At 36.5% G+C, this 27,440-nt stretch overlaps 1 protein-coding gene across 1 annotated transcript; it reads right to left on the bottom strand.

The window, feature by feature from the left end:
* Window positions 1–536: 536 nt before the first annotated feature.
* Window positions 537–26,997, bottom strand: CLDN16 (claudin 16). The gene is made up of 5 exons (XM_019743140.3): window positions 26,338–26,997; window positions 13,785–13,887; window positions 10,471–10,635; window positions 7,729–7,920; window positions 537–7,094 (listed from the first exon to the last, which is right to left on the bottom strand). Exons 1-5 carry the CDS (start codon window positions 26,449–26,451, stop codon window positions 6,961–6,963), a joined length of 708 nt encoding a protein of 235 aa, XP_019598699.2. The 5' UTR covers window positions 26,452–26,997; the 3' UTR covers window positions 537–6,960.
* Window positions 26,998–27,440: the final 443 nt, after the last annotated feature.

The following is a 27,440-nucleotide window of genomic DNA, read 5'->3' as shown; positions in this document are numbered from 1 at the left end:
ACATAACTTGTTTTCTTTCCCCTAACTTGTTTTCTTCGAAAATGCCTCTCATCTTTCTTTACTCAACTGAAGAAGCCCCCTGCTCTATGAAGCCTTCCCTGACTCCACCGCAGATGTAGACTGCTTTTCCTATGACATTTCCTATACCCACATGATGGCAATTATTGTATTAAACATGAAGTTTTGTTTTTTATGTCTCTGTTCATTCTAGCCCTAACGCTTCTTGAAAACAGAGATGGCCTTTGGACAAAATGGCACACATATATGAATAAATAACGGAAGGAATAGTCCGATGAACAAATGAAGTACATGCAATGGATGCTTAGCTTTTTCAGGCCAGTGTATTATCACGATTCAGTCACTCACTTTTTCAAAAATATCTGTTGAAGGTTGGCTGTGTATCAGGCACTGTGCCAAGTACTTGAAATAGAGCAGTACACAAGGATAAAATGTTTTGCCCTCTTAGAGCTTGTAATCTTTACAGGAAATTGAGATATGGAACAAGAAACCACATTCATAAGTGAAGCACAATGCGGGCAATCAGAGGAGAGCTTCGGATGTTAGAGACATGCCGATATCTAACCTAGTCTGCTGGAAGTCTGGGAGGCCTCCCTGAAGAAGCGATGTGCTATTGGAGATAGGAAGGATGTTAGGAGTAAGAATTGGAAAAGGGAGATGGTGTCTTAGGGCTAGAAGCAAAAAAGCATAGGGCTTTTGAGGCAGGGAAAGAAACGCAGTCTGGTTGGAGGGTGAAATGCAAAGAAGAGAGTGCTAAAAGGAGAGATCAGAGCAGTACCCAGGGACCAAGTCACATCCAACATTAAAAATCATGTTAAAATGTGTGTTGCTTTATCTTAGAAACAATAGAAAGACATTCAAGCAAAGAAATAACATGATTGGACATTTATTTTTAAAAACTTCATCTGGCTGTAGTGTGAAGCATGGACTAGAGAAAGAAAAAGAAGAAACTGTTACTACCTTCCAGGAGAGAGAGAATGGTTTGGGCTAAAATGAGGTAATGACTTGGACTAAGGCAATGACTTGAGGGCTTGTAAGGAGTTAGAATCCATAGCATTTACTGTTTCGCTAGCTGTGGAAATGAAGGTGATGAAAGAGTCAAAGACAACTTCCTCGTTTCTCTTTTAAGCATGAAACACCTGGTATCGAGCCCACAGAACAACATGATTTTAAATTAGTTAACAATAGATTCTTACAGATTTAGACACAGTGTTATTTAGAATGAATAAGATGTTTGTTTATTGATACCTACCAGATACTACACATCTACACCTACCAGAAAGGCTAAAAGGACCAAAGACAATACTAAATGTTAACAAGGATGTGGAGCATCATACGGTTGTGGGAGCATAAACTGCTACAAGCACTTTGCAAACCTGTTTGACAATATCCACTATGTCTAAACATATGCACATCTATGACAGAGCAATTCCATTCCTAGGTATCAAAGAAGGGAGTGCAGGTGTCTCCCAAAATCACATACAAGAATGTCCATAGCAGCACTATTTATAATAGCTAAAATTTGGAAACAAACCAAATATCCATCACCAGTAAAATGGATTAAGTATCTGTGGCATATTAAGTAATTGTGGCATATAAAATACTGTACAGCAATGAAAACAAACATACTAAACTACACACAACAATATAGATGAATTTGGAATCTTGTGTTGAGTGAAAAAACTTAGACACAAACAAATATACAGTAGTTCAAACACAGACAAATCTAATCTACGGTGTTGCAAGTTACCCACAGGATAGTAAGGATAATAACTGAAAGGCAGAGCAAGGAGTAACTTCTGGGGGAAAATTATCTTCTGTTTCTTGACATAGACACTGATTTATTATACAGGTATATTCACTTTGTGAAAAATTCATCTAGCTATAAACACACTTTTCTGCATGTACTTCAACATTAAGATTACTGAAAAATAAATTTTTGAAGGACTGTGTCCAGAAAACACAGCGGTCAAATTAAAGAAGCCCCTATTGACCAAAGATTAACACTGCAAGTATCAAAATAATAATTATAGTAAATTAAAACACATTGAATTAATGAAAATTTATAACTCCATGGTACCCTGAAATGAAAAATATTGAAAAATTGTCACATTTGAGCTAGCAGAGTGATTTGAGCTACCTCGCTCGAGGGATAAAGATTGTGGAGTAGGTAAATGCTGTGCTTTCATGACATCAAAATTACAACTAAACTACAAAACAACCATCATTGAGAATCGTCTGAAGTCTTGCTAAACCAAAGCCATATAGAGGAAGCCACCTGGAGACTGGTATGAGGGGCAGAGATGTGAAATAGGCTGGTCTCACATCCACGTGTGACCATTAAAAATTGGAATATTTTGGCTGCGAAGGTCCCTCATCCCCAAGGAGCAAAGGGACAGACCAGGCTCCCCAGCCCAGGGTTCCAGTGCCAAGGAAAGGAGTCCCCACAATTTCTGGTTGTGAAAACCAGCAGAGATTGTGATTGAGTGAAACCCAGGCAGCTACATTCCGAGGTACTCCTCTTGGAGGACAAACTTACTCACTGATGGAATCACTCACTCTGAGCTCCAGCGCTGGGGCAGCGGTTTGAGGGGCGTGAGGGACACGCTGTCATGCAGGGACTCATGCGGGGTGTCAGGCGGGGTCTCTGGTCCCGCTCCCCACATACGAACGCAGGGCATGGTGAAGCCAAAAAGGAACACCCACGGAGCCATAGATAGGGGAGTCACACCACTATATTCTCACTGGAGGCTGGGTTGGAGACACAGGAAACAGGAGCCACATGATCTGCAACCCTCACTCCACTGCTTGCTAGCTGCAATCCATGCTTGCTAGCTCAGCCACCATCTTCTTGCTAGCCCCCATTCTTTGTTAGCATAGCTACAGCAGTTATATTAGTGGCCAATGGCTCACTGGTTACAGCTGATGGCCAACTAGCCACAGCTGATGGCCATCCAATCACAGTTGATGGCCATTTACTACCTGAGCCAGCACCTTTCCATGTGAGGCCCAGAGCCTGGAAACTGCTCTCTAGGGCTCCGTTTCCACACATGCGGTGGGGAACTGACTTGTCTGGCTGCAGTGTGAGAGCTCGAGGGGCAGCTTTCTCCCAGATGGAGGAGCTGGCAGGAGCCATTCTTCGTTTTTTGAGCCCTCCCCCTTTCCAGCGTGCAGACACAGGCGGCGGCCATACCTGAATCTCCATCAGCCTAGCTATTACCATTCATTCACCCAACCCTGGTGTTCTGAGACCACACCCCCACCAACTTTCGAGCACACCCAAACAGCTTGCAGTGGCTTTTTCATATAAACTGCCTGCCTTGAGTCACGCTGCAGATTTTCCTCAAGTCTCTCAAAGGTTCACAAAACCCAAACAAGCAGCATCTGGCTTCTGCATGTCTGGTACCTCTAGCTGAGCAGCCCTTAAGCCCAGCACTAATGGCAGCCAGCCTTAGTTCCTGGCTTGGCCTCTCAAGGCACCTCCAAGCACAATGTGAGTGGCAGATATGTGTGGATTGCTTTGTGACTCATGCCAGGTGGCCTCAGGCAGAGCACAAGCTGTGTCTGAATTTGGCCTGTGGTGGTCCCCTCCCAGGTAGCCCTGGGGCAGGCATGCCCACTGGCCAGGTTCAAACTGAGCTGGAGCATCACCTGGCTGCCTCCAAGGACGAAAAACTCAAAGTGCACACTGGGCAGGCACCAGAGCTCTGCTAAAGTGAATCCTGATCCATAGGGTCAGTTCCTGCACAATAGTTCCTTCACTGTAGTCACGGCCTTTCCTCACAACCAATCAACCCGGGAAAGAATCCCCCCATTAATGTGCAAGCAGCAACCAAGGATCAACAACAACAAGAGGAAACACATAACCCACACAAGAGCATACCTGGAGCACCCGGCTCAGGTGACCAGGGAGACTGTGCCACTGGGCCCCACGGAACACCTACTACATAAGGCCACTCTACTAAGTCCAAGAGACATAGCAGCCCTACCTAATGTATGTCTATGTGTGAGTGTTTGTGTGTATGTGCATAAACACAGAACATATGGAAGGATGTGCAGACATTCAATAAGGTTTTAGGAGTAGTGATGTTCTAGGTGGAGAGAATATGGTGCCATGCTATTTACATAAGATACATTTTTGTTTTTCAACTGTCTGCAATGCACATATACAACTTCTATAATAATAAAATGTGATATTAAAAAGCAATAGCTAATAAAGTGGAAGATAAATAAAATTGTCTAATTTGTAAATTTTATTTTTTTTATTGCAATTAATAGGACACGACTACATTATAAATAGTACCCAGACTTTAGTGAACTTTAATATTTCAACCTAATCCTTTGGGCTTATATTATTTTTTTTCTTTCTCAGCATGTTGAGCCACCACCATGTTAATGATTACTTCTTAACTATTTAATATTTGTTTTGTCGTTCACTAGTTGCTATACAAAATATATTTTTATGCTTTATTTGGAGATGCTTTATTAAATTATCATGGATTATGGATTAAAAGGAAACATCTCCTAGGCAATTAAAAAAAATACTAATATTCTTCCCGGGAATATTAGTATTAAAATATATAGTATTTTTGTATTTGTAAAAGTACTAATGCAAAATGTTCTTATTGAGAAAAAGATTCAAAACAGTCATAGATGTTAATTATCATCATAATACTTTGAAATATTTCCTCATACAAATAAAATATTTGAGAAGGGAAAAATTCGTATCTCTAAAATATTGTGAACTATTTAATTAATTTTTAGCCTGCTTTTCCCCAGAATTTCAAGAGAATATTAGAGTACACAAAACATCACAGACAATACGTCATAAAATAAAAGTGAACATAAAAATTTTAAAAACCATGGTTGAGAAAAAAAAAAAAAAAAAACACAAATAAGTTTTTAAATGCATAGAATAATACCCATATAACTAAGAATCATGATCTACAAACAATATTTTTTCAAAGTCAATTACACAGTTAGTAATACCTATGAAATAAAAGTGAATCAATTGCCCATAATTCTGATTAGATTAGAACTTCTGAGAATACTGGTAAAATCATGAACACCACTCTCAACAACATTAATATGTGTACTAGGCTTTCATCATCTCATTTTCACATTATTTTTAGCTTTTTAAACTTAAAACACTTCTCTTGGGGTCCTCAGAAATTCACAACTATATTTCCGTTTTCCTAAGAACTAATTTCTAGTTTAGACAATAGTCCATTAAGGTACTGCAAGGGTACTAATGCTATTCATATGGATTACTAGGAATCAGAAAACCTGAGATTAAAATTTATAACCTTTTAAAAGCTCTACCATTTAAAAGATTAAAGATTATTACATTATGAATATTAATAAAATCCCATTAGCCATCATTCACTGATTTTCTTCTTAAGTGTCTATGTAATTCTATTTTTTCAAAAAAGCACCAATTTATGAGGGTAATTGATTTTGAAAGAGAGGGGTGAGTCTTTATTTCACTCAATCAACAAATATTTGTTAAATTTTATATGTCAGATATTTTGCTAGGCGCTGAGGATCTAGTTGTGAAAGGACAACTGAATCAGTGAATTCTAATATGGTGCATTCATGAAACATATTTGGATGTCCAATTAATAAATGAGTGAACTCCCTGTCTTAGCTATGAGGTGTGATAAAAATGTGAGTGTTTAAAGTAAAACAATTATTATAGTAAAAGACACATCACCATTAATACTCCTGAAATTACTCTCCCTCACTTTGAACATACTTATCCCATTGTTCTTGCCACTTTCTGAAGCAGTTCTGGAAGTCTTCTTTCATGAGTATTTTCAGTTGTGCTGTCGTGGCTGCCTTGATGTCCTGAATTGATTCAAAATGTTTTCCTTTCATGGTTATTTTGACTTTGGGGAAGAGCCGGAACTTGTACGGTGCCAGATCTGGTAAATAAGGTGGATGAGGACACAATGTCATGTTTTTATTTGACAGAAATTGCTGTACCAGAAGTGACGTGTGACATGGAGCATTGTCATGATGGAGGATGAAGCAAAGAAACTCATGAAAGAGGACCTCCAGAATTGCTTCAGAAAGTGGCAAGAATGATGGGATAAGTATGTTTGAAGCAAAGGAGAGTATTTTGAGGGGGATTAATAGCAATGTGTCTTTTCTGTTAATTTTTTTTTAATTTAAATATTCACTGTATTTTTTTATCACACCTCATATTACTGCTATAGTCTAATCATTTGGGAATGTAATGGCAAACTGAAAGTAGTGATACCATAATACACATATCTCTTATGTTGTTAATGAAACAGAAAGTCACCACTGACTCTATTAATTTAGCATTTGCCTTTGACGTTTGGAGCATGGAGGGGGAATTTCTTATCTTTAACTTCCACCAATGGCTGACACATAACGCTATTTTCTTTTTCTATTTTAACAGAATCAGAGCAGTAGCAGGCTCTGATATACTAGCTTAAATTTGAAAGAACCATCTTCTTCAGAGTTATCAAATAACTCACTCAGCTGAGAATACAAAAAGTGAACCGAAAACCAGGGAAAGAACGAAAGCTTGTCAATCCCTTCAAAGATGAGAATCTCTGGCCTCTTTTGAGGGTTGCATTCTATTCTTAAAGTGTCATTTTATTTTAATATCACAATGTCACAGTCTCTACAGCAATATAGAAATCACAAACATTTTTATATCCTAGCAAGCTTGTCTTGAAATATAAGGAAAGTGTTTGTATGTGCATGAATGAGAGAGGGAGGGTACACAGAATGAGGAAGAACCTGAGAATAACGGAAGTGACAAACTTTTTGATTAAGGTGAGCAATTATTTTAGTTGCACATGAAGTTTAAATAACTGTTTCTGGGTTAACCCACTATTTTATTAACCTGAACTTTGCAACTGATTAATTCCAGTTAAATAACATAAACACAGACTGATATGCAGCACTTTAAACCCTTGTGTCGACAGCATACATTTTGGCAGTCTCTGTCCGAGGAGCCACATATGACTTGGCTATGGAAATAGCTGCATTTGAATAGTCCTTCCTCATAGAATAAGGATAGTTTCTTTCAGGTCCAACATCTGTTTGAGAGAGAGAATTGTGGAGATAAAAAAAATAATTATGGCTGAGAAAACTTTGAGAAATAAAATAATGTCATTTTATATATTCTTCCCCAAAAGAAGCAAAGATATACATATTCTAAGAAGGAAATCATCTAAGAAGAACTCTGGATGAAAATCTAAAATTTTCATCCTGAAAGTTATTTTTGGATTTAAAATTCAACCAAGTATCCTCCTTTTATTTTTCCTGATCCGGAGAGGGATTCCCTTAGCTTTTCAAGTGATAGCTTTATAATAGAAACCATGTTACATTCTTTCACAACAAATATTTGGCTTGCCTCTCAGACTACTTCTCTGTTTCATTCCAAATATAAATTTAATAGATTGAGTGAAGACATATAAGATGATGACACATTAAAATAATCATTATATATTTGGGTATTAGGCACACTTGTAGCTTTTATTTTCAACGACTGTAACACTAACTGGGTAATGAGGTTCAAGTATTGCAAATCAGTTATCCTTGAACAACTGAAATTTTTAATGGTAGGGATCAAGTAAACAACATTACTTTGGACTGGTGAGATGTGTTGCCATTGGGTTGGAAAGAATGATACTAGAGGTGAGGAAGGAGGCTATTTTACTTTGTTCTTACCTTTGAACAGGTATAAGCAGCATGTGAGGACAGCCCCAGCCAAAAAGCAACCCAGAGACCCAGCCATTCCAAGCCAACAGGACCAACCAAACTTATATTGGATGCCAAGAAATATATTGTGCAAAACCAGAGAAGAACGTTCCACATAAACATCAACGGCATACCACACAGAGCCAATGATTCCTGGGGCACCTGAAAGAAAAGAAAGATATGAAAAAAAAAAAAAAAAAAAAAAATGATGCAGGCCTTTTCCAAATTAACATCCAAGGAGATCTGCCTGATACCCAAAATTGATGGCATTATTTAGAAGGATAATAACAACACTATGAATTCATGGACAACACAAATTTTGGTCACCTCTTTTATGTCTTCCTTTTGCCCTCTATCTTGTATTTCTCCCAAATTATATCTCAGTTTAAACACACATAGAAATACAAAAATAAAATAGTGCAGTGCTCATTTGCTTGTGGAAACCTAAAATGGTCACTGTGGTTTTCTTTAATTTTCCTATCTTTCCAACATTATTTTAGTGTTGTAGAAATACAAAATATATTAAAAACAAAGAATAAAGACAAAGAACACAAAATCAAAGACAAACAATGCAAAGCATATGTTCATTCTATATTGATTTTTTAAATTGACAGTATAAGTCTTTAAGAACATTTTGTTACTCCTCTATACCACCCAGACCCACCAAGGAAGCTATGTCAGCTGCATAATCAGGACCCATATGGAAACTATGTTTTTAAAGTCACTTATTAGTGTTTTAGGATTAAAAACAAATAACTGAAGTAAAAATTGTCTTTATTTTAAAATAAACTCTTATCTATCACCCCCACATAACATAAGAATGAAATAAGAAACTTTATTACTTTTAAATAAAACTCACTACTCATACATTAGTTTCTCCGACAATTGGCTTGAAATGATGCCACTAGGTTCCTCTCGTTTTAAAGGTCTAAATTGCATGTCAGGGCCTAGATACAAGAAAAGAAGATGGGGAGTTGGGAGATAAAAGGCTATGTGAAAAGGGTATTTCTGAAATTTGTAGTGTCTAAAAAAAGTTTTACATTTTTTTCTAGGAAGTTTGTGATTTCTATTTAAGACACCATTTCATTGCATTCTTCTCCCAGTTTTACAATGCAAGAAGTTTAAGAAGAACCAGATCACGAACATATAATCTTTAGATAACAGGGTATAAATTATCACCCTTTTCTATAATACTGTAACCCACAGGTTTAGAATGGAAATCCCTTGTTTTGAAATTTAGAAACAGATTTCATATACCTATATCTATATCTATACCTATATCTATCTACATATAGCATATTAATTTCAAATGATGGTTCCAAGACTTTGGCCATGTCTGACAATTTAATTTAGTCATTTATTCAAACATCCCTGCAAGAATTTTCTTTATTGACTTAGTTTTTTTAAAATTTAGCTCATTTTGTTGTTTTATAAATATGGACCATCTAGTGATATCTCAAAAAGTATTCTGGAACAAATTGTATAGCATTAAATGATGTTTAAATTTGTCAAGTAAAACACAGTGTAACCTCCAAAAGCTTTATTTTATCACTAAACTGGATATAGAAATTAATGCCTTAAAAAAAAGTTACTAAATTCTTGTGACTTATTATAATACAAACTGAGGATCATCAGGGCCTTGACTCGATGCATGTGGGTGGAAAAATCAGGGAAGCCTGGTTTTGAGTACATGATGGGTTAGGCTCCCCACTATGAGCTTTCTCTGTTCCCACTGGATCTTCATAATAGCAATTCAAAATAGGTGTTATTGCTGGAAATTCAGCCTATTTTGCAGATCAAGAAACAGAGATAGGTTAAGTAACTGACCTAGAGTCACATAGTATCACTCGTATATATCTCCAGGTATAGTTAGTTCCAAAATCCTTATTCATTCACTATCCTACACTGCCTGGTCAGGTTTCCACTTAACATTTGCTTTGCTAACTTTTTGCTGCTACCATAAATGAAGATGATTCTCTGTGGCGGGCATTCCTAACAGTTTTCAGTCTTCCTGCTCTTTGATTTCTTCCACAGAGACTTCCTTCCAACTTGCATTAAGATCCAAAGAAGACATCGTGTTGTAATAGAGGAATTCTACATTTTGAAGTTGATGACAGACCTGAGTAAAATATCAATTTTGCTGTTTCACTAATAAACCACATGTAAAGTGCTTTTCAACCTGTGGTTCATTAGTCATGCTTGATTTATTAGTCTTCAGAACTCCATTTATTCATGCTTCTTAAGAGGAGATAATAACATGATCTGTTTATTGTGTCATTTTTGATCAAATGGGTGGGCACATGAGAAAAGTCTAACATAGACCTTGGAACAATTTAGTTCGTTGCTAAAAAGAATTGGTGGGAGTGGGTACAGGTAAGGAGGTGGTGGCTCAGGGCTTAACTGAGGATTTAACTTCAGGAATAATCGCAAAAGAAATTATATTTTTAAATTAAAGCATTATACAGCTGCTTTAGATGGTTAAAAATTAGTTTGAGGACATCAGCAAATCTTGATCTACTTATTAACAAAAAGAGATTATCTGATTCCCAAACAAAAGAAAGTAGGACTGATGGATGTGTTCTTTATTCCTTCAGTCCAGAAAAGCAAGTCACACATGATCCTGAAATGAACTGCTTCAGAACAGCACCCTCCTCCTTCACCTCAAAACCTAAAGGAGCTTCTCTACCTCTATCACTAAGTCCAGACCAATACCTGCGATTAGTAATGTGGTTCCGGCAACAAAACAGAGGCGGACTTTGATGTACGGCTCTTCAGGGAGAAATTTCACGCAGTCAAGACCAAGGAGTAGGGTGATAAATCCAAACCCGGCTAGAATATCTGCAGTAATCATCAACGCTCTGGTTACCACCAGCTTCACTGGAAGATCAGGGCATGTGGTTACAGCAGAGTCAGATGACGAAAAGATGTTAATTCACAGAAGTACATAAAAAAAATAAATAAAAATAAAACCACATACAGTAACACAAGCAACTGAAAGAATCATGCATTTAACTTTGCATAAACTTGAAAATGAGTACCCTTAAATTTTTCGTAAAAAATATTATGAGACTGTTGACATTAGTTGCTTAAGCATTGATTATTACTTAGTCTTACTGGCTTCCTAGCAAAATGCATGGCATATAGTGATGACTAAATATTTCTCTTTTGCCTTTTGTTCTGGAATGAGTACTGGTCATGAGTGTTACAGTTGAACAGTGAATTGAAGTACATAGAGTATCTGTTCTAAGGAAGTTACCCGATAAATATTCAATAAATAATCATTATATTTGTTTGACGTTTTATTGAAAAACATATTTTAAATAATTTGTTAAAATTTGGTATAGAGGAACAAAGTAAAATACTTTAGGATGTCTCTTGCCAATTTAGGCTGGTGGGAGCCATCAGTAGAATTTCAAGAGGAGGAGCTTCTGTCATTAAGCAGAAGACTATTTCTGGAAGGCAGATCATATTCTCTTTCACCCCTTCAAGCCATGACCAAAGGAGGGTTAATTAATTCTGAAGTCAGAACTACTAGTATTTTAGCTAACAGAGAGGAGTAATAAAATATATTCCTTTAAAGATACAGGAATTATGTTTTATATTCATAATGATTTGGGTTTCCTTGCATTGTAAGTAATTTTCCTCAATGGTAAAGTAACTTTAGGTACTATTGAGTAATAGATTGCTCACAAAAATGTGGCCAATTATTCTTATTTAAAATACAAAAAAATATTTTTTGATCCATGTAAGAGACTATCAAGGCATAAAATCAGCTTTACATTATTACCAGGTAAGTATACTATATATAATCATTGTCATTAATATATGAGCATCTATTTATTTCTAGAATGGAATTTTTAAGTTCTCCAAATTTATCATTCTTTAAAATAATTTACACTCAAGATTCAAATTTAGGCCGACTCTAAGGCTGATTTTTCTCAAAACTAAGGAAAGAAAAAATGTGTAACTCATTAGGTAATTGTCAGTTTTTATATTTCAACAGATACTCTTGATTCTCAAATGGTGTATATGAGTGGGCCTCCTGCTCAGCATCCCTAGCCAAGGGGTCCCACATTTTGGAGTGCCCCTCCCTGAAATTTAAGTCCCTTTTGAGAACCTGGGACCACCAAGGTACAAGAATGCCATCTAGATGGGGTGTTCTGAAGTCCCTGAGGGTCCTTGAATTCCCCCTTTCAACCCCCGATGCCACCCAGTGTTATTCAGATGCCACGCGGAACTCCAGCACTCACACTGACGGGTCAGACAGGGCCCCATGGCTAGCCCACTTCCAAGAAGGCAGCTCTAAAAGCAGATGGCTAATGCTGGCTAGCCAGAAATTTCTTTTTGAGTATTGGGTGAGATTTGGCTGCCAGAGTAACATTAAATACTCTAATGGGGGGAAAGGAGGCTCAAATTAACTATATCAACAGGAGCCCTGAAAAAAAGTATTTATCTGGGTCTGTATATCCTAGGTTTAAAGAGCAATGGGAAAGATTATGAAATTTTGAATGTGAAAAGATATCAAAGACTAAAATAAAATTCTACTTTCTTATAGGTAACATTATAATTTAGAAGTTAGAGTTATAGTGTTATATTATTTTCTTCAAATACATTTTAATCTCTGTTGTGCTTAAGTATATGATAGAATTTTTAAAAGATCCTTTAGATATTATTTGAAACTAACAGGTAAGAATATATCACAAGAAAAATATGAGACAGTATAAGCAAAAGACAAAAAAGGAACATTAAAATATAAACAATGTTTTTTCTCTGTACAGTAGGCTTATGAGTGATTTTATTTTCTTGCATAAATGTATATAACCATATTGAAAAGGTTGAAAGATTTCATCTTTCTTTTTTCTTCTCAGCTCTAACCATCTGATGGCATTTCTGCAATAGCCTACAGCCCACACAAATTTCCATTCTTATTGACCAAATCACGCTTCTTTGTAGGTAAAACTAGGTTAGCACAAGGAAAAAAAAGACAAAGAATTAAGAGGTCTTTTTAGACAAATAAACTAAAGGCTTTATGAATTATGTTAAAAATGTTTCAGGCACTCAAATCCTAAATGACAGAGGAAGATATTTTATAGCACTGCTCCTTTTAAGTGCTTTTCCCTGGATGAAATAACTGTGCAGGGGAAAAGTCACATTCCAAGGTTTATTCTTCAATTATATTAAGTAAAGAAGTTGCCATGTGGTACTATCACCTGTCAATTACTTTGAAAGAGACTAAAACCAATTTGCTTTAATAACAGGACCAGTATTTCTTGGCACATTCAATACTCTAAAATAAATAATCGGTAAGGAGAAGAATTCAGAGAATCAACAATAACATGTTTTAATCTATGAAATCTCTTTATTCCTAGAAACTTGGACCTTGGTAACACTTAATTATAACTTAAAGCTCAGGATATGGAAGGCGAAGGAGCTGGTTTCACTATTCCCACTAATAATATGTCACATATATTGATTTTTTCATTCCCTGGTCCCAGAGTCAGTGTATCTCTCTTTGCCTACCTATCTCCCTATCTGTTTTTCTGCCTCTTTCTGTCTGTGTCCCTTTATCTCCACCTCTCTCTTTCTTAGCAAATCTTCCATTGAAATACTGTAAACTTCCTATTTGAACTAAGTCATTGCTAAAAGATATCTCTGAAATGCTTTTCATCTAACTTGTCAATTCTAATCATCAAAATCACAACATCCTGAAGAACGTATTTCCATTTTAAAAGTGTTTACTATAAGCCTAGTGTGTATCGGGCACTATGCCAGGTCTTTGGAGAAAAGCAGAGATGAATAAGATAGCATTTTTACACTAAAGAATTTATAAATACATGGGAAAAGATAAAATACGCTAAAATGTTTCATTTCACATTTCAGAAATAAACAAAATTTCTAATCAAAACATTTAAAACTGGACAGACCCTTAATATAGTACTGTAGAAAACAAAACCATACAATGGAAACCTGAGTTCAATTTCCTTTGGTATTCCCTCCCTGCAAGGGGATGTCTAAGGCATACGTACAAGGGTGTTCAGCAAGTATAGAATCGTACTCGTCACAGGTGCGAATTCCATCAAAAGCATTTGTGACACACTCCCACCAGAGGCCCCGGCATTTTGTGCTCACCTAGATGTTGGAGAAGACACTGTGTGAAATGACTCACGTAGACACACTTCAGTTCCCCACGATCAAAGGAAGAACGTGGCTCTTGTGAGTTTGATAGCAAAGTACAGTGGTTACAAGCGTGATCAGAATTTCATTTACAACAAACACAATGCATTTTAGAGTATTTTCCCTTAAGCATTAATAATTAAAGGCTTTCCCCACCGGGAAATGAACTCACTTCCTGAATGGAGGTGGGGCAGAGGAAAAGTCATGCCTAAGATGGATAAAATCAGAATTCCATACATGCAAATGCCTACAACTGGTTCCATCATGGCGTCATGGTTTAACATGGAGACAATTCTCTTCACTTTTCTGTGCTGACATTTACTCATCTCCCCCAAATCAATATAATAATAGGATAATAGGTGATAACAGTTGACATCTTTAGTCTATTGAGAATGTACATTAATTTTTCTTCACTGTTGAAGAACACTGGGTTCCATGAAGAAAAATGTTATTATATATGAGGTTCATAAACTTAAAATAATTGCCACAGAAAGCTATACATAAAACATGCATAACTGAAATATGAAGACCGCATGGTTTCTTCCTCCCTGCTCTTCTGACAGACTACAAATGCTTAAGCTATGATATGGATGTAAACAAACTGAGCATTAGTTTCATACGCTCTGACAGCTATAAACCACTTTTACTTAGAAATGTTGTACAGATGATTCTGTGTCCACTTAGAGCTAAAAGCTACCCGTGCCCTGAGCCTTCCCATACTTTATCTATAAACTGTAAGTCACAATAGATTTCTTAGAATTGTAAACATGCCAACATTACATAGATTCCAGTATTCTTAACAGCGCTCATGCATATGAAAACAGCTAATATGATTGTTTCTTCTGGCTCAATTACGCATTCACATTACCTTGGAAACCTGGAAATAGCTTAGTAAGATTTCATCAAGAACTATCTCGGAAAATGAAAACTTAAATTTTTTCTTAAAGACAGAGTAAACAACAGAGCAGAGTGGGAAGAGAAATGCAAAGGCATGGGGATTATAACTGATGTGGAGAAGAAAGGAAGGAATATAAAACACTTCGGTTTGCAAAAGAAAATCCTGTCAGGGACTATTTGTTCTGCGATCCTCTCTGCCCCACGTTCTGCTTGGAGGTGTGTTGTGTGCCAAATAAAACCCTACTGCTCACTACTCCATCACAACTTTGAATGTAGTAGTTCTATTATCACTATCTCTATGAAAAATACTTATAACTGGTAGCAATGAATAATTCTATATTGAGTCTATACTATGAAGCAGTTACTGCTTAAGGTATTATTTCATTTATTCATTCAAGGACCCTGTGAGATATTATTATCATTGTCTATTTCACAAATAAGGAAAATGAGGTGTAGGAAAGTTATTAACCCCAAGAAAGCATTGTTAATAAATGAAGGAGCTAGGACTCAAACACAGCAGTCTTTGTCTATGCCCTTAAGCATTGCAACATACCTAACACCTGTTTTAAAAAAGCTTAAGTCCATTTTGGGTTAAAGTACTCTAGCAATGGAAATTAAAATATAGCTTTGAACGAAGTCATAAGTCCTAATTTTATTCTTATCCTACAGCCAGAATTCTACAAAACCTCACTTTGGCTTGCTCTTCCTAAGGTTAAATCTGGAAGTGATGTTCTGAAATGTATCAAGTATTTATCTCAGGAAGCTGAGGAATCAGAGACCAAAAATATAATGAAGAAAATCCATCTTGTGAAATTTCTAAAGAATATGAATATGTAAAGTTATGTAGGGATAAAACATAAGCTATAGTTGAAAACATGTAGACTTGAAATATGAATTAACACTGTTATTACTGTGTTGTAACATGGGCAAGATCTTCCCTTTTTTGAGCTTCAGTCTTTTTATCTGTATAAAGGAGATAATGCTAGAGTGGTTATACGAATTAAAAATTATAAACTTACACACTATAAATGATGTGCTCAACAAATGATAATGTAACTACTTAAATATCATAATACCCTGGGTAGTGACTGCGTTCAGCTTTACTAATCATAACGACAGTGGAGAAAGGTAGACGTAATAGGCTGAATGGTGGTCCTCAAAAAGATATGTCCATGTCCTAATCCCCAGAACCTGTGAATGAGACCTTATTTGGAAAAAAGGATTTACATATGTAATTAAGTTAAGGATCTTGAGATACCAAGATCATCTCAGATTACCAGGGTAGGCCCTAAATCTAATGATAAGCGTTCTTATAGGAGACAGAGGAGAGACACAGACAGAAGAGAAGATGGCAATATGACGATGGAGGCAGAGATTGGAGTGATATGGCCACAAGTCAAGGAATGCCCACAGCCATCAGCAGATAGAAGAGAGGTAAGGAACAGATTCTCAGCTAGAGCCCTCAAAGGTAGTGCCACCCTGCCAACACCTTGATTTCAAACTTCTGGACTCCAGAACTGCGAGATAATAAATTTTCCTAGTGTTAATGTGAGTGAAAAAGGAACTCTATAATAACTCTGACAAGTCCGGTGACAAAAACTAACCTCACAGGGTGAACTGATCATAAATTCCTAACAGGGAAGGTCATGGTAGGTAGTCACGCCCCAGGTATAACTTCTTTAGTGAAAGGTTTATCTTTGCCTTAAGCAAGTCCTGTCCATTGTTTCTGTGCCTCTACTTTAACATATACCTTTGAAATGCCTCTTTTTCAGACCCCTCAGAAGCCAGAAGTGTAGCCACCCTCAAGAGACCATATAATCTTGTTAGCTATCCTGTAATCTAATCCCTGCCTTGCTTTCTCTCACCTATGTAATCTTCCTCACATTCCCTCCTTAATTGCAAATGTCCAAAAGAAATTGCAAAATTGTCATTCTCCAGAACACTTGTGATCTTGCTTCTCAACAAAGTTGTCAGTTTGGCTCAAATAAGCTCCTATAAAAATTATCTGGGGGAAAAAATTATCTGCAGGTTTGGACATTCTTACATTGACATTAAGCCACCAAATTTGTGGTAATTTGTTATGGCAGCCCTAGGAAAAGAATATAGTAGAGGCAATTTGTACGGAACCATTATACTATAACAGAAATATGGTATAACCATAACAGAAAAGAGACTTTCTCATAGCCAATTGCCAGTCTCTCACTTTTTAGAAACACACTGGATCCAGTTTATTCCAACTTGAGCTAGGTACGTGGATTTGAAGTTACTGCTCCATAATCAAACAGTGACTATCCATAATTTTCTTCTAATGCAGCCACGAAAACAAACCAACAAACCCAATATGGCCATTCTTGTTATATATGAGATTATCTAGGAAGTAGCCTGAGATATGTGAAGATACTTATTTGACATAAAGAGCATTTCTTTCTTGCCATCATAATCCAGTAGTGGTGTCATTTTCCAGGCTATTGATCATTTACCTGCAATGACCATATTTAGAAAAGCAATGAGCTCATTAGAGGAAACAAGGAATCCCATTTCATTAGATATTAATGCTCAGGGGCACACTATTAGATTGCTTGGTATTCACACTCAGTTAAGGTATGTGAGAATAGTGGCTGTAATTAACTAAACTTCTGTGTTAATGTAGCACTTACTGGAGACACCCTTAAAGGTGCCTTTGTGCACAAAAGACAAGGTTAAAAGATTTTATGTTGTCATATTTAAGAAAGCCCTCCTTGTTTATAATAGTCTTCACGTAATTATCTTGGTGTTGTACAATGGCTTATTAAGAACTTTTTAAAAAGCAAGTGGATCAAAGTTCTTAAAAGTTTTAAGACAGATTCTTAAAAAGCAGACCGATGGTTAAAATATTATGGTTAACCTTTCTTAAAGGGCAAAAATGCAAAATGTTCACTTATAATTCTTAGTTCACAGAGTTGTCTAAAATAGATTATTCTAAAATTAAACTTTCTTCTTTTAACATGTGATTTACATATTAATAAATAATATAGAACACCATACTAGAGGAGTTTTCATATTATTTCAATGAATATCTGTGGCTCCTGAAGTGAGGAGGTGATAGTCTCCTAAATGGAGAGAAGTCAGTATGACAATAAAAGTACAAGTTACAAATATGAGGCCAACCGAAATCTCTTAATATTAATTAGTTGCCAACAGTAAAACATAGAGATTTTACAGAACAGTCCAGATTTCTGGCTTCCCTTGGAAACTCGATCAGTCTGGCCACCCGGACTTCCTGGCCCCACGTAGCAACAATTCCCAAGAGCTGAGTAGTTACTCCCATTAGGTGGGATTTGTGTTTACATGTTCCTCACTATTCCTGTGCAGTCTGCCTTTCTCATGCATGTTGACTTCCTGGTTCCACAGGCATTTGAGTTTTCCTGTCCTGGTATATAGTAATGAGAAAAAGTCACTATTGCTTTCAACTTGCCAAATTTCTACCTATTATGCAAATCCCACTTCCAGTATATTCCTTCATTCATGAGATTCCCCCAGTCTCTCACTGTTTATATTTTTATAGCATTTACAATATTGAATTATCTTTTTGTATGTGCATTTATGTACATCTGTCTTCTAAGTTTGTCTGTTGTCATCTTACATACCATATTCATTGAATGGCTGTCATGCGTCAGTCAACAGACTAACTAAATGCTGGGGATACAGCAATGACAAAGACAAGTATGTCACCTTGCTTCAAGGAGCTTACAGACCCTCCTTCTTGGTATACAATAATGCTCAATAGATGTTTACTGAGAGGAAAAAAATCTGTCAATTTATCTAATCCATACACATTAAGCCCCATTTGAACTTTGACATAGATAATGGTTACTGACACACTGTATGCACTGATGCGTAATAGGTGTTTTCAACTTGACTGAATAGACTAGAACCGCTGAATCCAAGAGTCAAATAACTATTATTTAAACTAGAAAATTTGTAACCGATTTGGTGTGAGCCTAGACCCTGTCTATTCAACTGGCTCTGGAAAGTATTTACTACAGTGCTCAGGATGAGCAGGGTACCACTCAGAAAAAGCTTTAAGAAACCATATTGAGGATGACTCTTCCCAGTTGAGTTTATAAATTATTTCTTCAATCCTGATATTTATTATTCTGATCTCTTTATCACTTTCCCATTAAGGCTTCTCTATGCTAGTCTTTGCCAATTTATCTTTTCTTACTTTGGAAATACTTGCAAGCAGCAACACACAATTTTGCTTGCCTTGTGTGGTTTACTATAGTTTTAGGTGTGTTTGTCTTGCCTCTGCATAGTTCACATATATGTTTTGAGAATTAGAGAAACTTAAAAACATTTTAATTGGCATTTATTTCTCCTTCAGTTACACATGAGAAAAATACACACACACACACACACACGCACACAAGGCCAGACAATTAAGTTTGCAAACTCATCCTAGAAAAAGTGCTACATCCCTCATTGCTGAATATCACTATGGTCACCTTCGAAGTACTCCCCTTGGGAAGCTATGCATAGATGCCAGCACCTAGTCCACCTTTCAAAGCAATTTTGGAACTCTTTTTTTTCCTGGAATGGCCATCAGAGCTGTCGTCGTATTACCCTGGATGTCCTGAATGTCATTAAAATGTCTTCCTTTCAGTATTTCCTTTATTTTTGGGTAAACAAAGAAGTCATTGAGGGCCAGATCAGGTGAGTAGGGAGGGTGTTCCAATACAGTTATTTGTTTACTGGCTAAAATCTCCCTCACAGATAGTGCTGTGGGAGCTGGTGCATTGTCATGATGCAAGAGCCATGAATTGTTGGTGAAAACCTCAGTTTGTGAAACTTTTTCACGCAACCTTTTCAGCATTTGCAAATAGTAAACTTGGTTACCTGTTTGTCCAGTTGGTACAAAATTCATAATACATTATCCCTCTGATATCAGAAAAAGGGTAGCAACTAGTTCACAACAAACTTAATTGTCACATCTTGTAAATTATACCCAGCAGGCTCAGTAAATATTTGTTGTTGGTTAACTACTATCAAACATATTTTTTCAATATGCATTTGGTTATAAATGCATATGCACTTTAATTTTTGTGTGAATATAATATACATAGGTAGGAGAATGCATAAACCAAAAGAAAAATTAAATGTCATGTAGTTATATTTTAAAAACCACCTTGCAAACCCAAATTATAGGAAATTATGGTTTTCATACCATTTTACCATCTTTGTGCTAATAATATACTTTAACAGTGAAGATTCAACTTGCCTGTTTCCAGTAGTTCCTTGTATATATTTATTAAGATGAAAAAGTTTTAATAATACTAAATAACACATTTTACTATATTATACTAAACCTTGAAACATTTTCAATTTTAACATGAAATACATTTGATTTTTTTTATACTAGGATTCAGAACTTCTGATTTTAATATTTTATTTAAGCTTTTTTTCCCTATCCCAGCGTCTAAAAGAACTCAAGACAGGCATTTTATAAGGATGAGGAAGAAAGATTAAAATAAACAGATGCCACCTTTCCTTTGTACTCCATTTAGGTACCATGAGTTTATTTACTAAAATATATTTGGTTTAGCTCTGCCTCCTTATTTATGGAGCACTGGCTAAAAGTATAAATGGCAAAAATATGATAATACAAACTTAGTAGGTAAAATATAATTTTTGTGTTCTTCACAGTTATATTACCTAATTTATTAGGTTGGTGTAAAAGTAATTGCTGTTTTTGCAATTATTTTTAACCTTTTAAACCACAGTTATTTTTGCACCATCCTAATGCATATCTGACCTATCTAAATATTTGTTTTAACATTTATTGTTTAATTCATTTAAGTCACACATTTAATCATTTTAGAATGCTTATGAAAGGATCGTATCACAACTTTGCAATGATTACTTCCCAGTGACAGATCACAATTTATGTTGAGTGAATAATAATAAAATACTAATTTTCTTTTTTCTCTCTTCTTCATTTCTTTCTCTCTGAAACACTGGGCAGAAAAGCTATATCCTCAAGACCAGAATTCACACTTCACCAACTTTATTACACATCCCGGGGATTAGACCTTTATTCCTATCTTATTAAAAAGAGAAACTAAATCTATATCTTGAGAGAATTGAAATTGTAGCAAAATAAAAGATCTTTCCTAAAAAATAATGATGGTCTCCCTACAGAGATACTCCTAATTTAGGGATCAACGTGAGGTTTCTGAAGATCACTTCACATTATATTTCATTCACAATCATTTATTCATCCTTTTAATAAATATACCAAGTATCTTAATAGGCACCCAATCAATTGGTGTTAAAAACGCATTATGAGTTCCTGTTATTTAGAAGTTCACGCTAGGTTCTGTACAAGACTATGAGATGAATAAGAGAACTTTTGTAGCCTCAGATGTTCACTGAAGGAGTTTGGAATCAGTTGGAAAGTAAAACTAGTATATAAATAATCAGAGTACATGCTAGATAGAATTATTTTAATATTTACTTTATGTCTGAGAGAATTGTAGTATCATTAATGCACGTAGAAATCCCAAGAGAGAATCTGGTTATAGGGATAAAATTAATCCAAATGTGGGAAGTTTTCATTTGAGGTAATAAAATTTTAATCATAACAGTACTTGGTGTATTGCAGGTTCTGAGTCAATAATTAACAAAAGATTAACTGAAAATGGAATAATCTTGTGAAAACATTTATTTCCTTGTGATAACTGAGAGACCAGTAATTTTGTGAAGAAACTAATTTTTTATTTCAGTGTGGACAATGAAGGATTACACATCTTATAATATAGGTAATGTACTAATAATGTTATTAATTCATAAATTTTCTTTTTAAAATGTATTTAATAGGTAACTTATGCTATTTTGTCTCTATTGTCTGTCTTATTTCCCTGGTTAGACGAAAAGGAAACAGTCACAAATATAAAAATGGGCAAACCACAGCTCAGAGAAGTAAACAAAATCTCTCCAAGAGAATCAATAGCAGAAATAGAAATAGAACTTAAATCTCATAGCTCTTCCTTCAGTGAACATTATGCAAAATGTCATTTCCTCTTCCAGAACAAAAACAAAACAGTAAACTGCAAATAGACAATAATATATCTAACATTTATTGACTGATTTGTATTTGCTTGGTACTGTGGTAAATGCTTTAGATACACAAGTTCTTTTAATCCTCACAAGACACTTATAATGTGCATATTTTATGCACAGAAGAGGAAATGTGGTTTACAGCAGTTTGGACACCTGTCTAAATTTTCACAGCTACTACCTGGCAAGGTGGGATTTAATCTCCAGTCCTTCTAAAATCAAGTCCAACCTGTAAGTCCCTCCACTATAAATCATTGTATTACTGACCCCGTTGAGGTACGGCATAAAAATCTAAGTGAGAAAAAATGAGGCGGTTCAGGGACATTGATGCTTGATGACTTCTGTATAGAGACTAATTTTCCTCCACTTAAGCTCTAGGTGAGTCACTCCACCAATCCTCCAATTGCCCCAAAATAGTAAAGGATTTTAATCTTGACTTCTCCCTCTTCATCAGCCTTCTTTTCCTATATGCAATCAATTACCAATCCTATCAATTTGAATTCTTAGGGTTTCCCATATTTTCACATATCTCCTTATGCTTGCTACCACCCCAGCACAGACCACCATTGTTTCCCTCCTGTTTTATGGCAAAAGTCTCCTCATTGGTCTCCCGATACTTCATTTCACCCCTTCTAAACATTTTCCACAAATAACCAGAATGACTGATCTTTCTAAAACACATGTACATGTTTGTTTACAATGAAGCATGCTTGTCTATGGTGTACCATCTGTATTTTACATGATACACAAAGTCCTTGAGACCCAGTCCCTATATTCTCTTCCCTACACTGAAAACTCTTCCTATGTTGAAATATACACAAAGCCACAAATGTAAAGTGCTCTTATACTTGGATCTCTGCCTATACCATTTCCTGTGCTTGCAATATTCTCCTCTTCTCCTTCCTCACCGACCCGTCCTTCAAGTCCTTCGTTTAAATGTTTCTTCTTCTAGGTAGACTTGACTTAGATTGAGTGATCTGGACACGCAGAGTTATTTGTTATCATAGCACGTGCATATCACACAGTAACTACCAGTTTACCTTCTTCCCCGATATGTTGAGAGCAACATAAGGAAAATTTAGGTCTCTTCCTCCTTCATAATCCTGTACCCACCACAATACCTGGTAGACAGCAAGTGCCAAAGAATATTTGTGAAATGAAGAGAGAGAGAGAGAGAGAGAGAGAGAGAGAGAGAGAGAGAGAGAGAGAGAAAGAGAGAGAGAGAGAGCAATGAAAGAGAAAGTGAGGGAGAAAAAGGAGAAGAAAGGAAGAACATAAGTGATAGAAAAGGGAGGATAGGAGAGAGGAGGAAGAAGAAAGGGGGAGGAAGAAGAAAAAGAAGGGATGGAGAGAAACAGGGAGGGAGAAGGAGGAAGGAAGAAAGGAGGGAAAGGAGAAAAAAATAAGGAAGGAGAGTGAGTGGGAGAAAGGAAGAAAGAGCTTGTGAAATTGCAGAAAAAATGGAGAACATTCACTCAAGATTCCAGTGGAAATTTTTGGGGAGGCTCTAGATGCCATCAGTCCTTCAGTGACTGGCTATTTCTCTGGGATTGCAAACGTCATCATAGTCAAGGAGTCCTGATGTTAAAAAATGTAAAGATTAAAAAGGACTTTAAAACAACTGAGTTCAACTTCATCTTGTAATTGAGTCAAGGACAAGAGTGTGGCTTGCTCAATATATGCAGACAATTAAGAGGCAAACACAGGCTAGAATAATTTCACAATCCAAGTTGTTTTCACCACATCTGTCTTCCCAGAGACACAAATGAATCAATAATGACAGGAGCAGGGTATTAGCTTCAGGCTCTTGGTGTCTGATTTAGGGCTCTGCACACTGCAATTCTGTGTACTATTTCTTTTTCCTAATGCTTTTACTTAATGCAAAGAACACACACTTCAAGGCAGGTATAAGTAAGGCAAAATAATATTTTGTAGGATTTGAGTATTCGCTAGTAAGGCACGAGTATTTGAGCTTTTTCTGCCTAATACTCCTTGTTAACTCACCTTAATCCTCTAACAAGCTGTGAGCTTTTCCTCATTCTCCACTTTATCATGTGCCCTCTAGAAGGCCCCGGCCGCCATTTTTATCTTTTGAAATCCTTTGCATCTTTTTGAGGCTTTGCTCTAATGTCTTTTTCTCCCTGAGACTTGCTTCATTGTCCCTTGCAGGAAATAATCGTTCTATCTTCTTTGCTCCAATGGAAATTTCTTCACTTATTTCTCAGATATGAATTGGCCTATGCCTTTTATTAGTTTCATGTGCATATTTTTTTTTCTCATTAAATGTAACTCCTGGAAGGCTGGACTCATTCTTGCTTTATCTTTATTTCACCTAGTAGAAACTAGCATAGTACCTTTAATATGACATATATTTCATGTTTGTTATGTTTACTTGAACTATAGAATGCATTTTCCAACTCTGATGCCTGCATCATCCTAAGAAAAGCTAGAAATTCATAATATTCCTTTTTTAAAAAAATTTTCCATGGGTATGCTGTGTTCAACAGTTGTTTAAAGTGAGCTAGTAATATGGACCAAAGGTAATATATAAATGAGGAAGGAAGCAGGGAGAGAGAGAAGTATAAGTGAGCCAGTGAGTATCAGAATCTTCAAATTTATGGATAGTAGCATGATTTATATGGTTTCATGTGCTGGACAATTGAAGGAGCGATTATTAAGAGAAATTTGTGTCCCTTTATAAATATTGCCAAATAAAGTGATTGTTGTAAGAGAAGGGGCATCATTTGTTACAGGGTTCTTTTAATATGGAGGCTTCTTGGGGAATATTTGTAGCAATATATTTCAAGTATGGAGAACAAAGAAGAAGCTAAGAAACCCTAACTTTTGCCCAAGGTTAGTAAGGATTTACTCGAGGTGAATAACCTGGCCTGCTCATTCCATTCATTTTAACTAGAAGTGTTCTTGTACAGGGCAGGTGGCAAATTGGTTGGATGTAGAGAAATGAAGCAAGAGGTACTTTAAATGCCAGGACTCCCAATCTCTCTCAGCGAGGTTTGACCTTTTCTGAACCTCCATTTCTCATCAAGTGAAGTTAGCAGTTCCATTAGCTTAAGCAGAAAGATTTTCAAATTATTTTAGAAAATATTTCTACAGTGCTTTTTAGATGAAATTTTTTATATTTTTTATAAACATAATTTTAAGTCTGCTCAAGTCTAACATTTTTCTGCATTAATCACCTACTACTGACAGCCCAGATTCTAGCAAGCTAATGGCCGCAGACATTTTTATCTGCCCTTTTCCCTGAGCATTGTTCAAAGAGCATTTTTTTTTCATCCACCACTTATATGCATGGCCAGATAAAATGCATCACTGGACTCACATATAGCAAACATCCTTTACAGTAGTTCAATTCTATCACAATTTTCAGAAATATAATTTCCTAGCACTAAAGAAGTACTTATAACTCCAATGATTTTGAAATGCCATGTCAAGAAGTCAGAGGAAAATTAAAAGCAAGAAAAATAATGGCAGAATTAATACATAGCAAAAAGGAAAGATTATTACTTTCCATTTCTAACTCCAACTTGAGAGTTGATAAGTAAAATTATGAGAAAAAATATATAAACTTGCTCTTGGGTATCTTTTATCAACTTCATAGAGTTGACATTATAGCATTTGTTAGAGTAAATTGTTCCCTTCAGAATGTACATAAGAGAGCATATTGGGTTGCTATATACTCTTTATTTGAGTTCCTGATATATTGCTTCTTTTTCTTACCTACACTTTCTGAAACCTTACTGATGAATAATAGCTGATTTTGATTTTTACTCAGTTCTATCTCTCTCAGATTCGTATAACCACAGGAAATGCTTTTAAGCTCCAGAATTACTTCTTTCTGAGCTTCTCCAGTAAGAAAAATAAAATCCTCAAATGTGAACCACTCACTCATTCGTGCATAACAGTCGGTTCCCAAGAGTAATTCATTTTTAAGAGAGGGTTTCTTAAATCCATATCTGTTCCCTGCACCTTGGGACTCACTGGAAAGTCTTATTTTCCCTCAGACATGTTTGTCCTGCTTGGAAACTCCTCAAAACAACATTTTCCTATTGCATGCTAATTCTTTAGGTATATGCAGTGATGGAAGAGGTGAATTTCCAGAGGCCTCAGTGACAGGGATTATGTCATTACCCTTGTGGGAATTCATCATTATGAAAAAAAGAGGCAATATGCAGTTATCTCATCTGTAAAATGGCATAACAATACCTCCCTCATAGATTAGCTGGGAGGATGACATGAGCTAATAATGTGAAGACTCGGTAAGCAGTAAAGAAAGACTAGGCCAGTCCGCATTGGCTAATATTATCATCGGTCCCAGGGAACACAGTGAAGTAGTGGGGCTCAGGGAAAATTTGGAAGGGCTTGGTTGAGGAAAAGAAGTTGCTGGCGTCTTACCTCCAGGGAATCATCAGCATTCACCATCCAACAGTCTGTCCAGGTGGCCACAACCAAGAACCCAGTAGAAAACAAGGCAAAGAAGCAAGCGATGTACTGAAGAAGCTCCCTCATCTTGGCGAGCAGCCCGTCTGGAAGGGATGCATGGGCAGCTGCAGCCCTGGGCCACTCAGGGAGCTGGACGCTGTAGTCTCCTGTGCCTCTGGGACCTAGGGATGTGAAAATACCGGCCTTTTCCTTCTCACACCCCACTGCAGGCGTCTTGAGTTACGGTAAGAGTAATACAAACAGGCTGGAACCCACAGAGGGGTCCTGGAGGTCATTATCCAAAGCAACCAGCCTCCAATCAGAAGCCAGGTCAGCAAAACGACTGGGTATGTTTTGGGTGGGGAAGAAAAGGAGTCCTGGTTACGTTTTCTGCCCAGACTGTGGGCTAATGTGAGATGATGGTCCCCGAGGCACGTGCCAGCATCAAGATGGAGAGAAGGAAGAGGGGTCATACCCCATGCTGACGCCTGTAAACTGATCTTTCTCAGGCCCTCCAGGGAAAGTGAGCTATTCTCCTCCCCCTCCGTAAGGAGGCTACACGGTTGACTGCTATTTTATTATTAGGACTATTTTAATATTCGCTACCTTAGACAGACAGGCCACTGGGGAAACTATGCTAAACAAGCGCTTGCTCAAGGGAGTTTGCATTCCAAAGTGTTAGGCAGAACAGCCCCATGAAGGATTTTGAGTACCTGGGCCCCAGGTGAGTTGCGGCTCCTAACCAGTCGGCATCATTGAGTGGGTAGAAGTCCTTGCTCTGAAGCTTATAGACTGAGGCACTTGGGCTGCAGTTTCTGTAAAATGGGGGTGTCAGGACCTTCTTCATAGATGTTTGGGAAAATTCAATGATATTGTGCCTGTAAATCATTTAGAATGGTTTCTGACACAAAAACAAAAACAAAACAAAACAAACAAACCAAAAAACTGAGCAATAATTCTCCAGATATGATTATTTTTCTCCCAGGGACCAATGTTTTAAAATGTGTCTGGGAAAAAAAAAAAAAAAACTGTTTTAAGTTAAGAAAAAAAATATTTTTTAAGTTTTTTGTTTGTTT

Source organism: Rhinolophus sinicus, chromosome 17 (genome assembly GCF_057876585.1).
Source record: "Rhinolophus sinicus isolate RSI-liver-muscle chromosome 17, RSI-T2T, whole genome shotgun sequence".
Lineage (NCBI taxonomy): Eukaryota > Metazoa > Chordata > Mammalia > Chiroptera > Rhinolophidae > Rhinolophus > Rhinolophus sinicus.
Note: the sequence above shows the minus strand (reverse complement) of the source record. Positions and strands in the feature narration are given on the sequence as shown.

Coding starts and splice junctions, on each gene's coding strand:
- CLDN16 (XM_019743140.3), bottom strand. CDS start 26,451: ATGAGGGAGCTTCTTCAGTACATCGCTTGCTTCTTTGCCTTGTTTTCT. Junction 7,921..10,470: donor AACCACATTACTAATCGCAG/GTATTGGTCTGG, acceptor CTTTTCTTTCAG/GTGCCCCAGGAATCATTGGC. Junction 7,095..7,728: donor CTGCTTATACCTGTTCAAAG/GTAAGAACAAAG, acceptor TCTCTCAAACAG/ATGTTGGACCTGAAAGAAAC.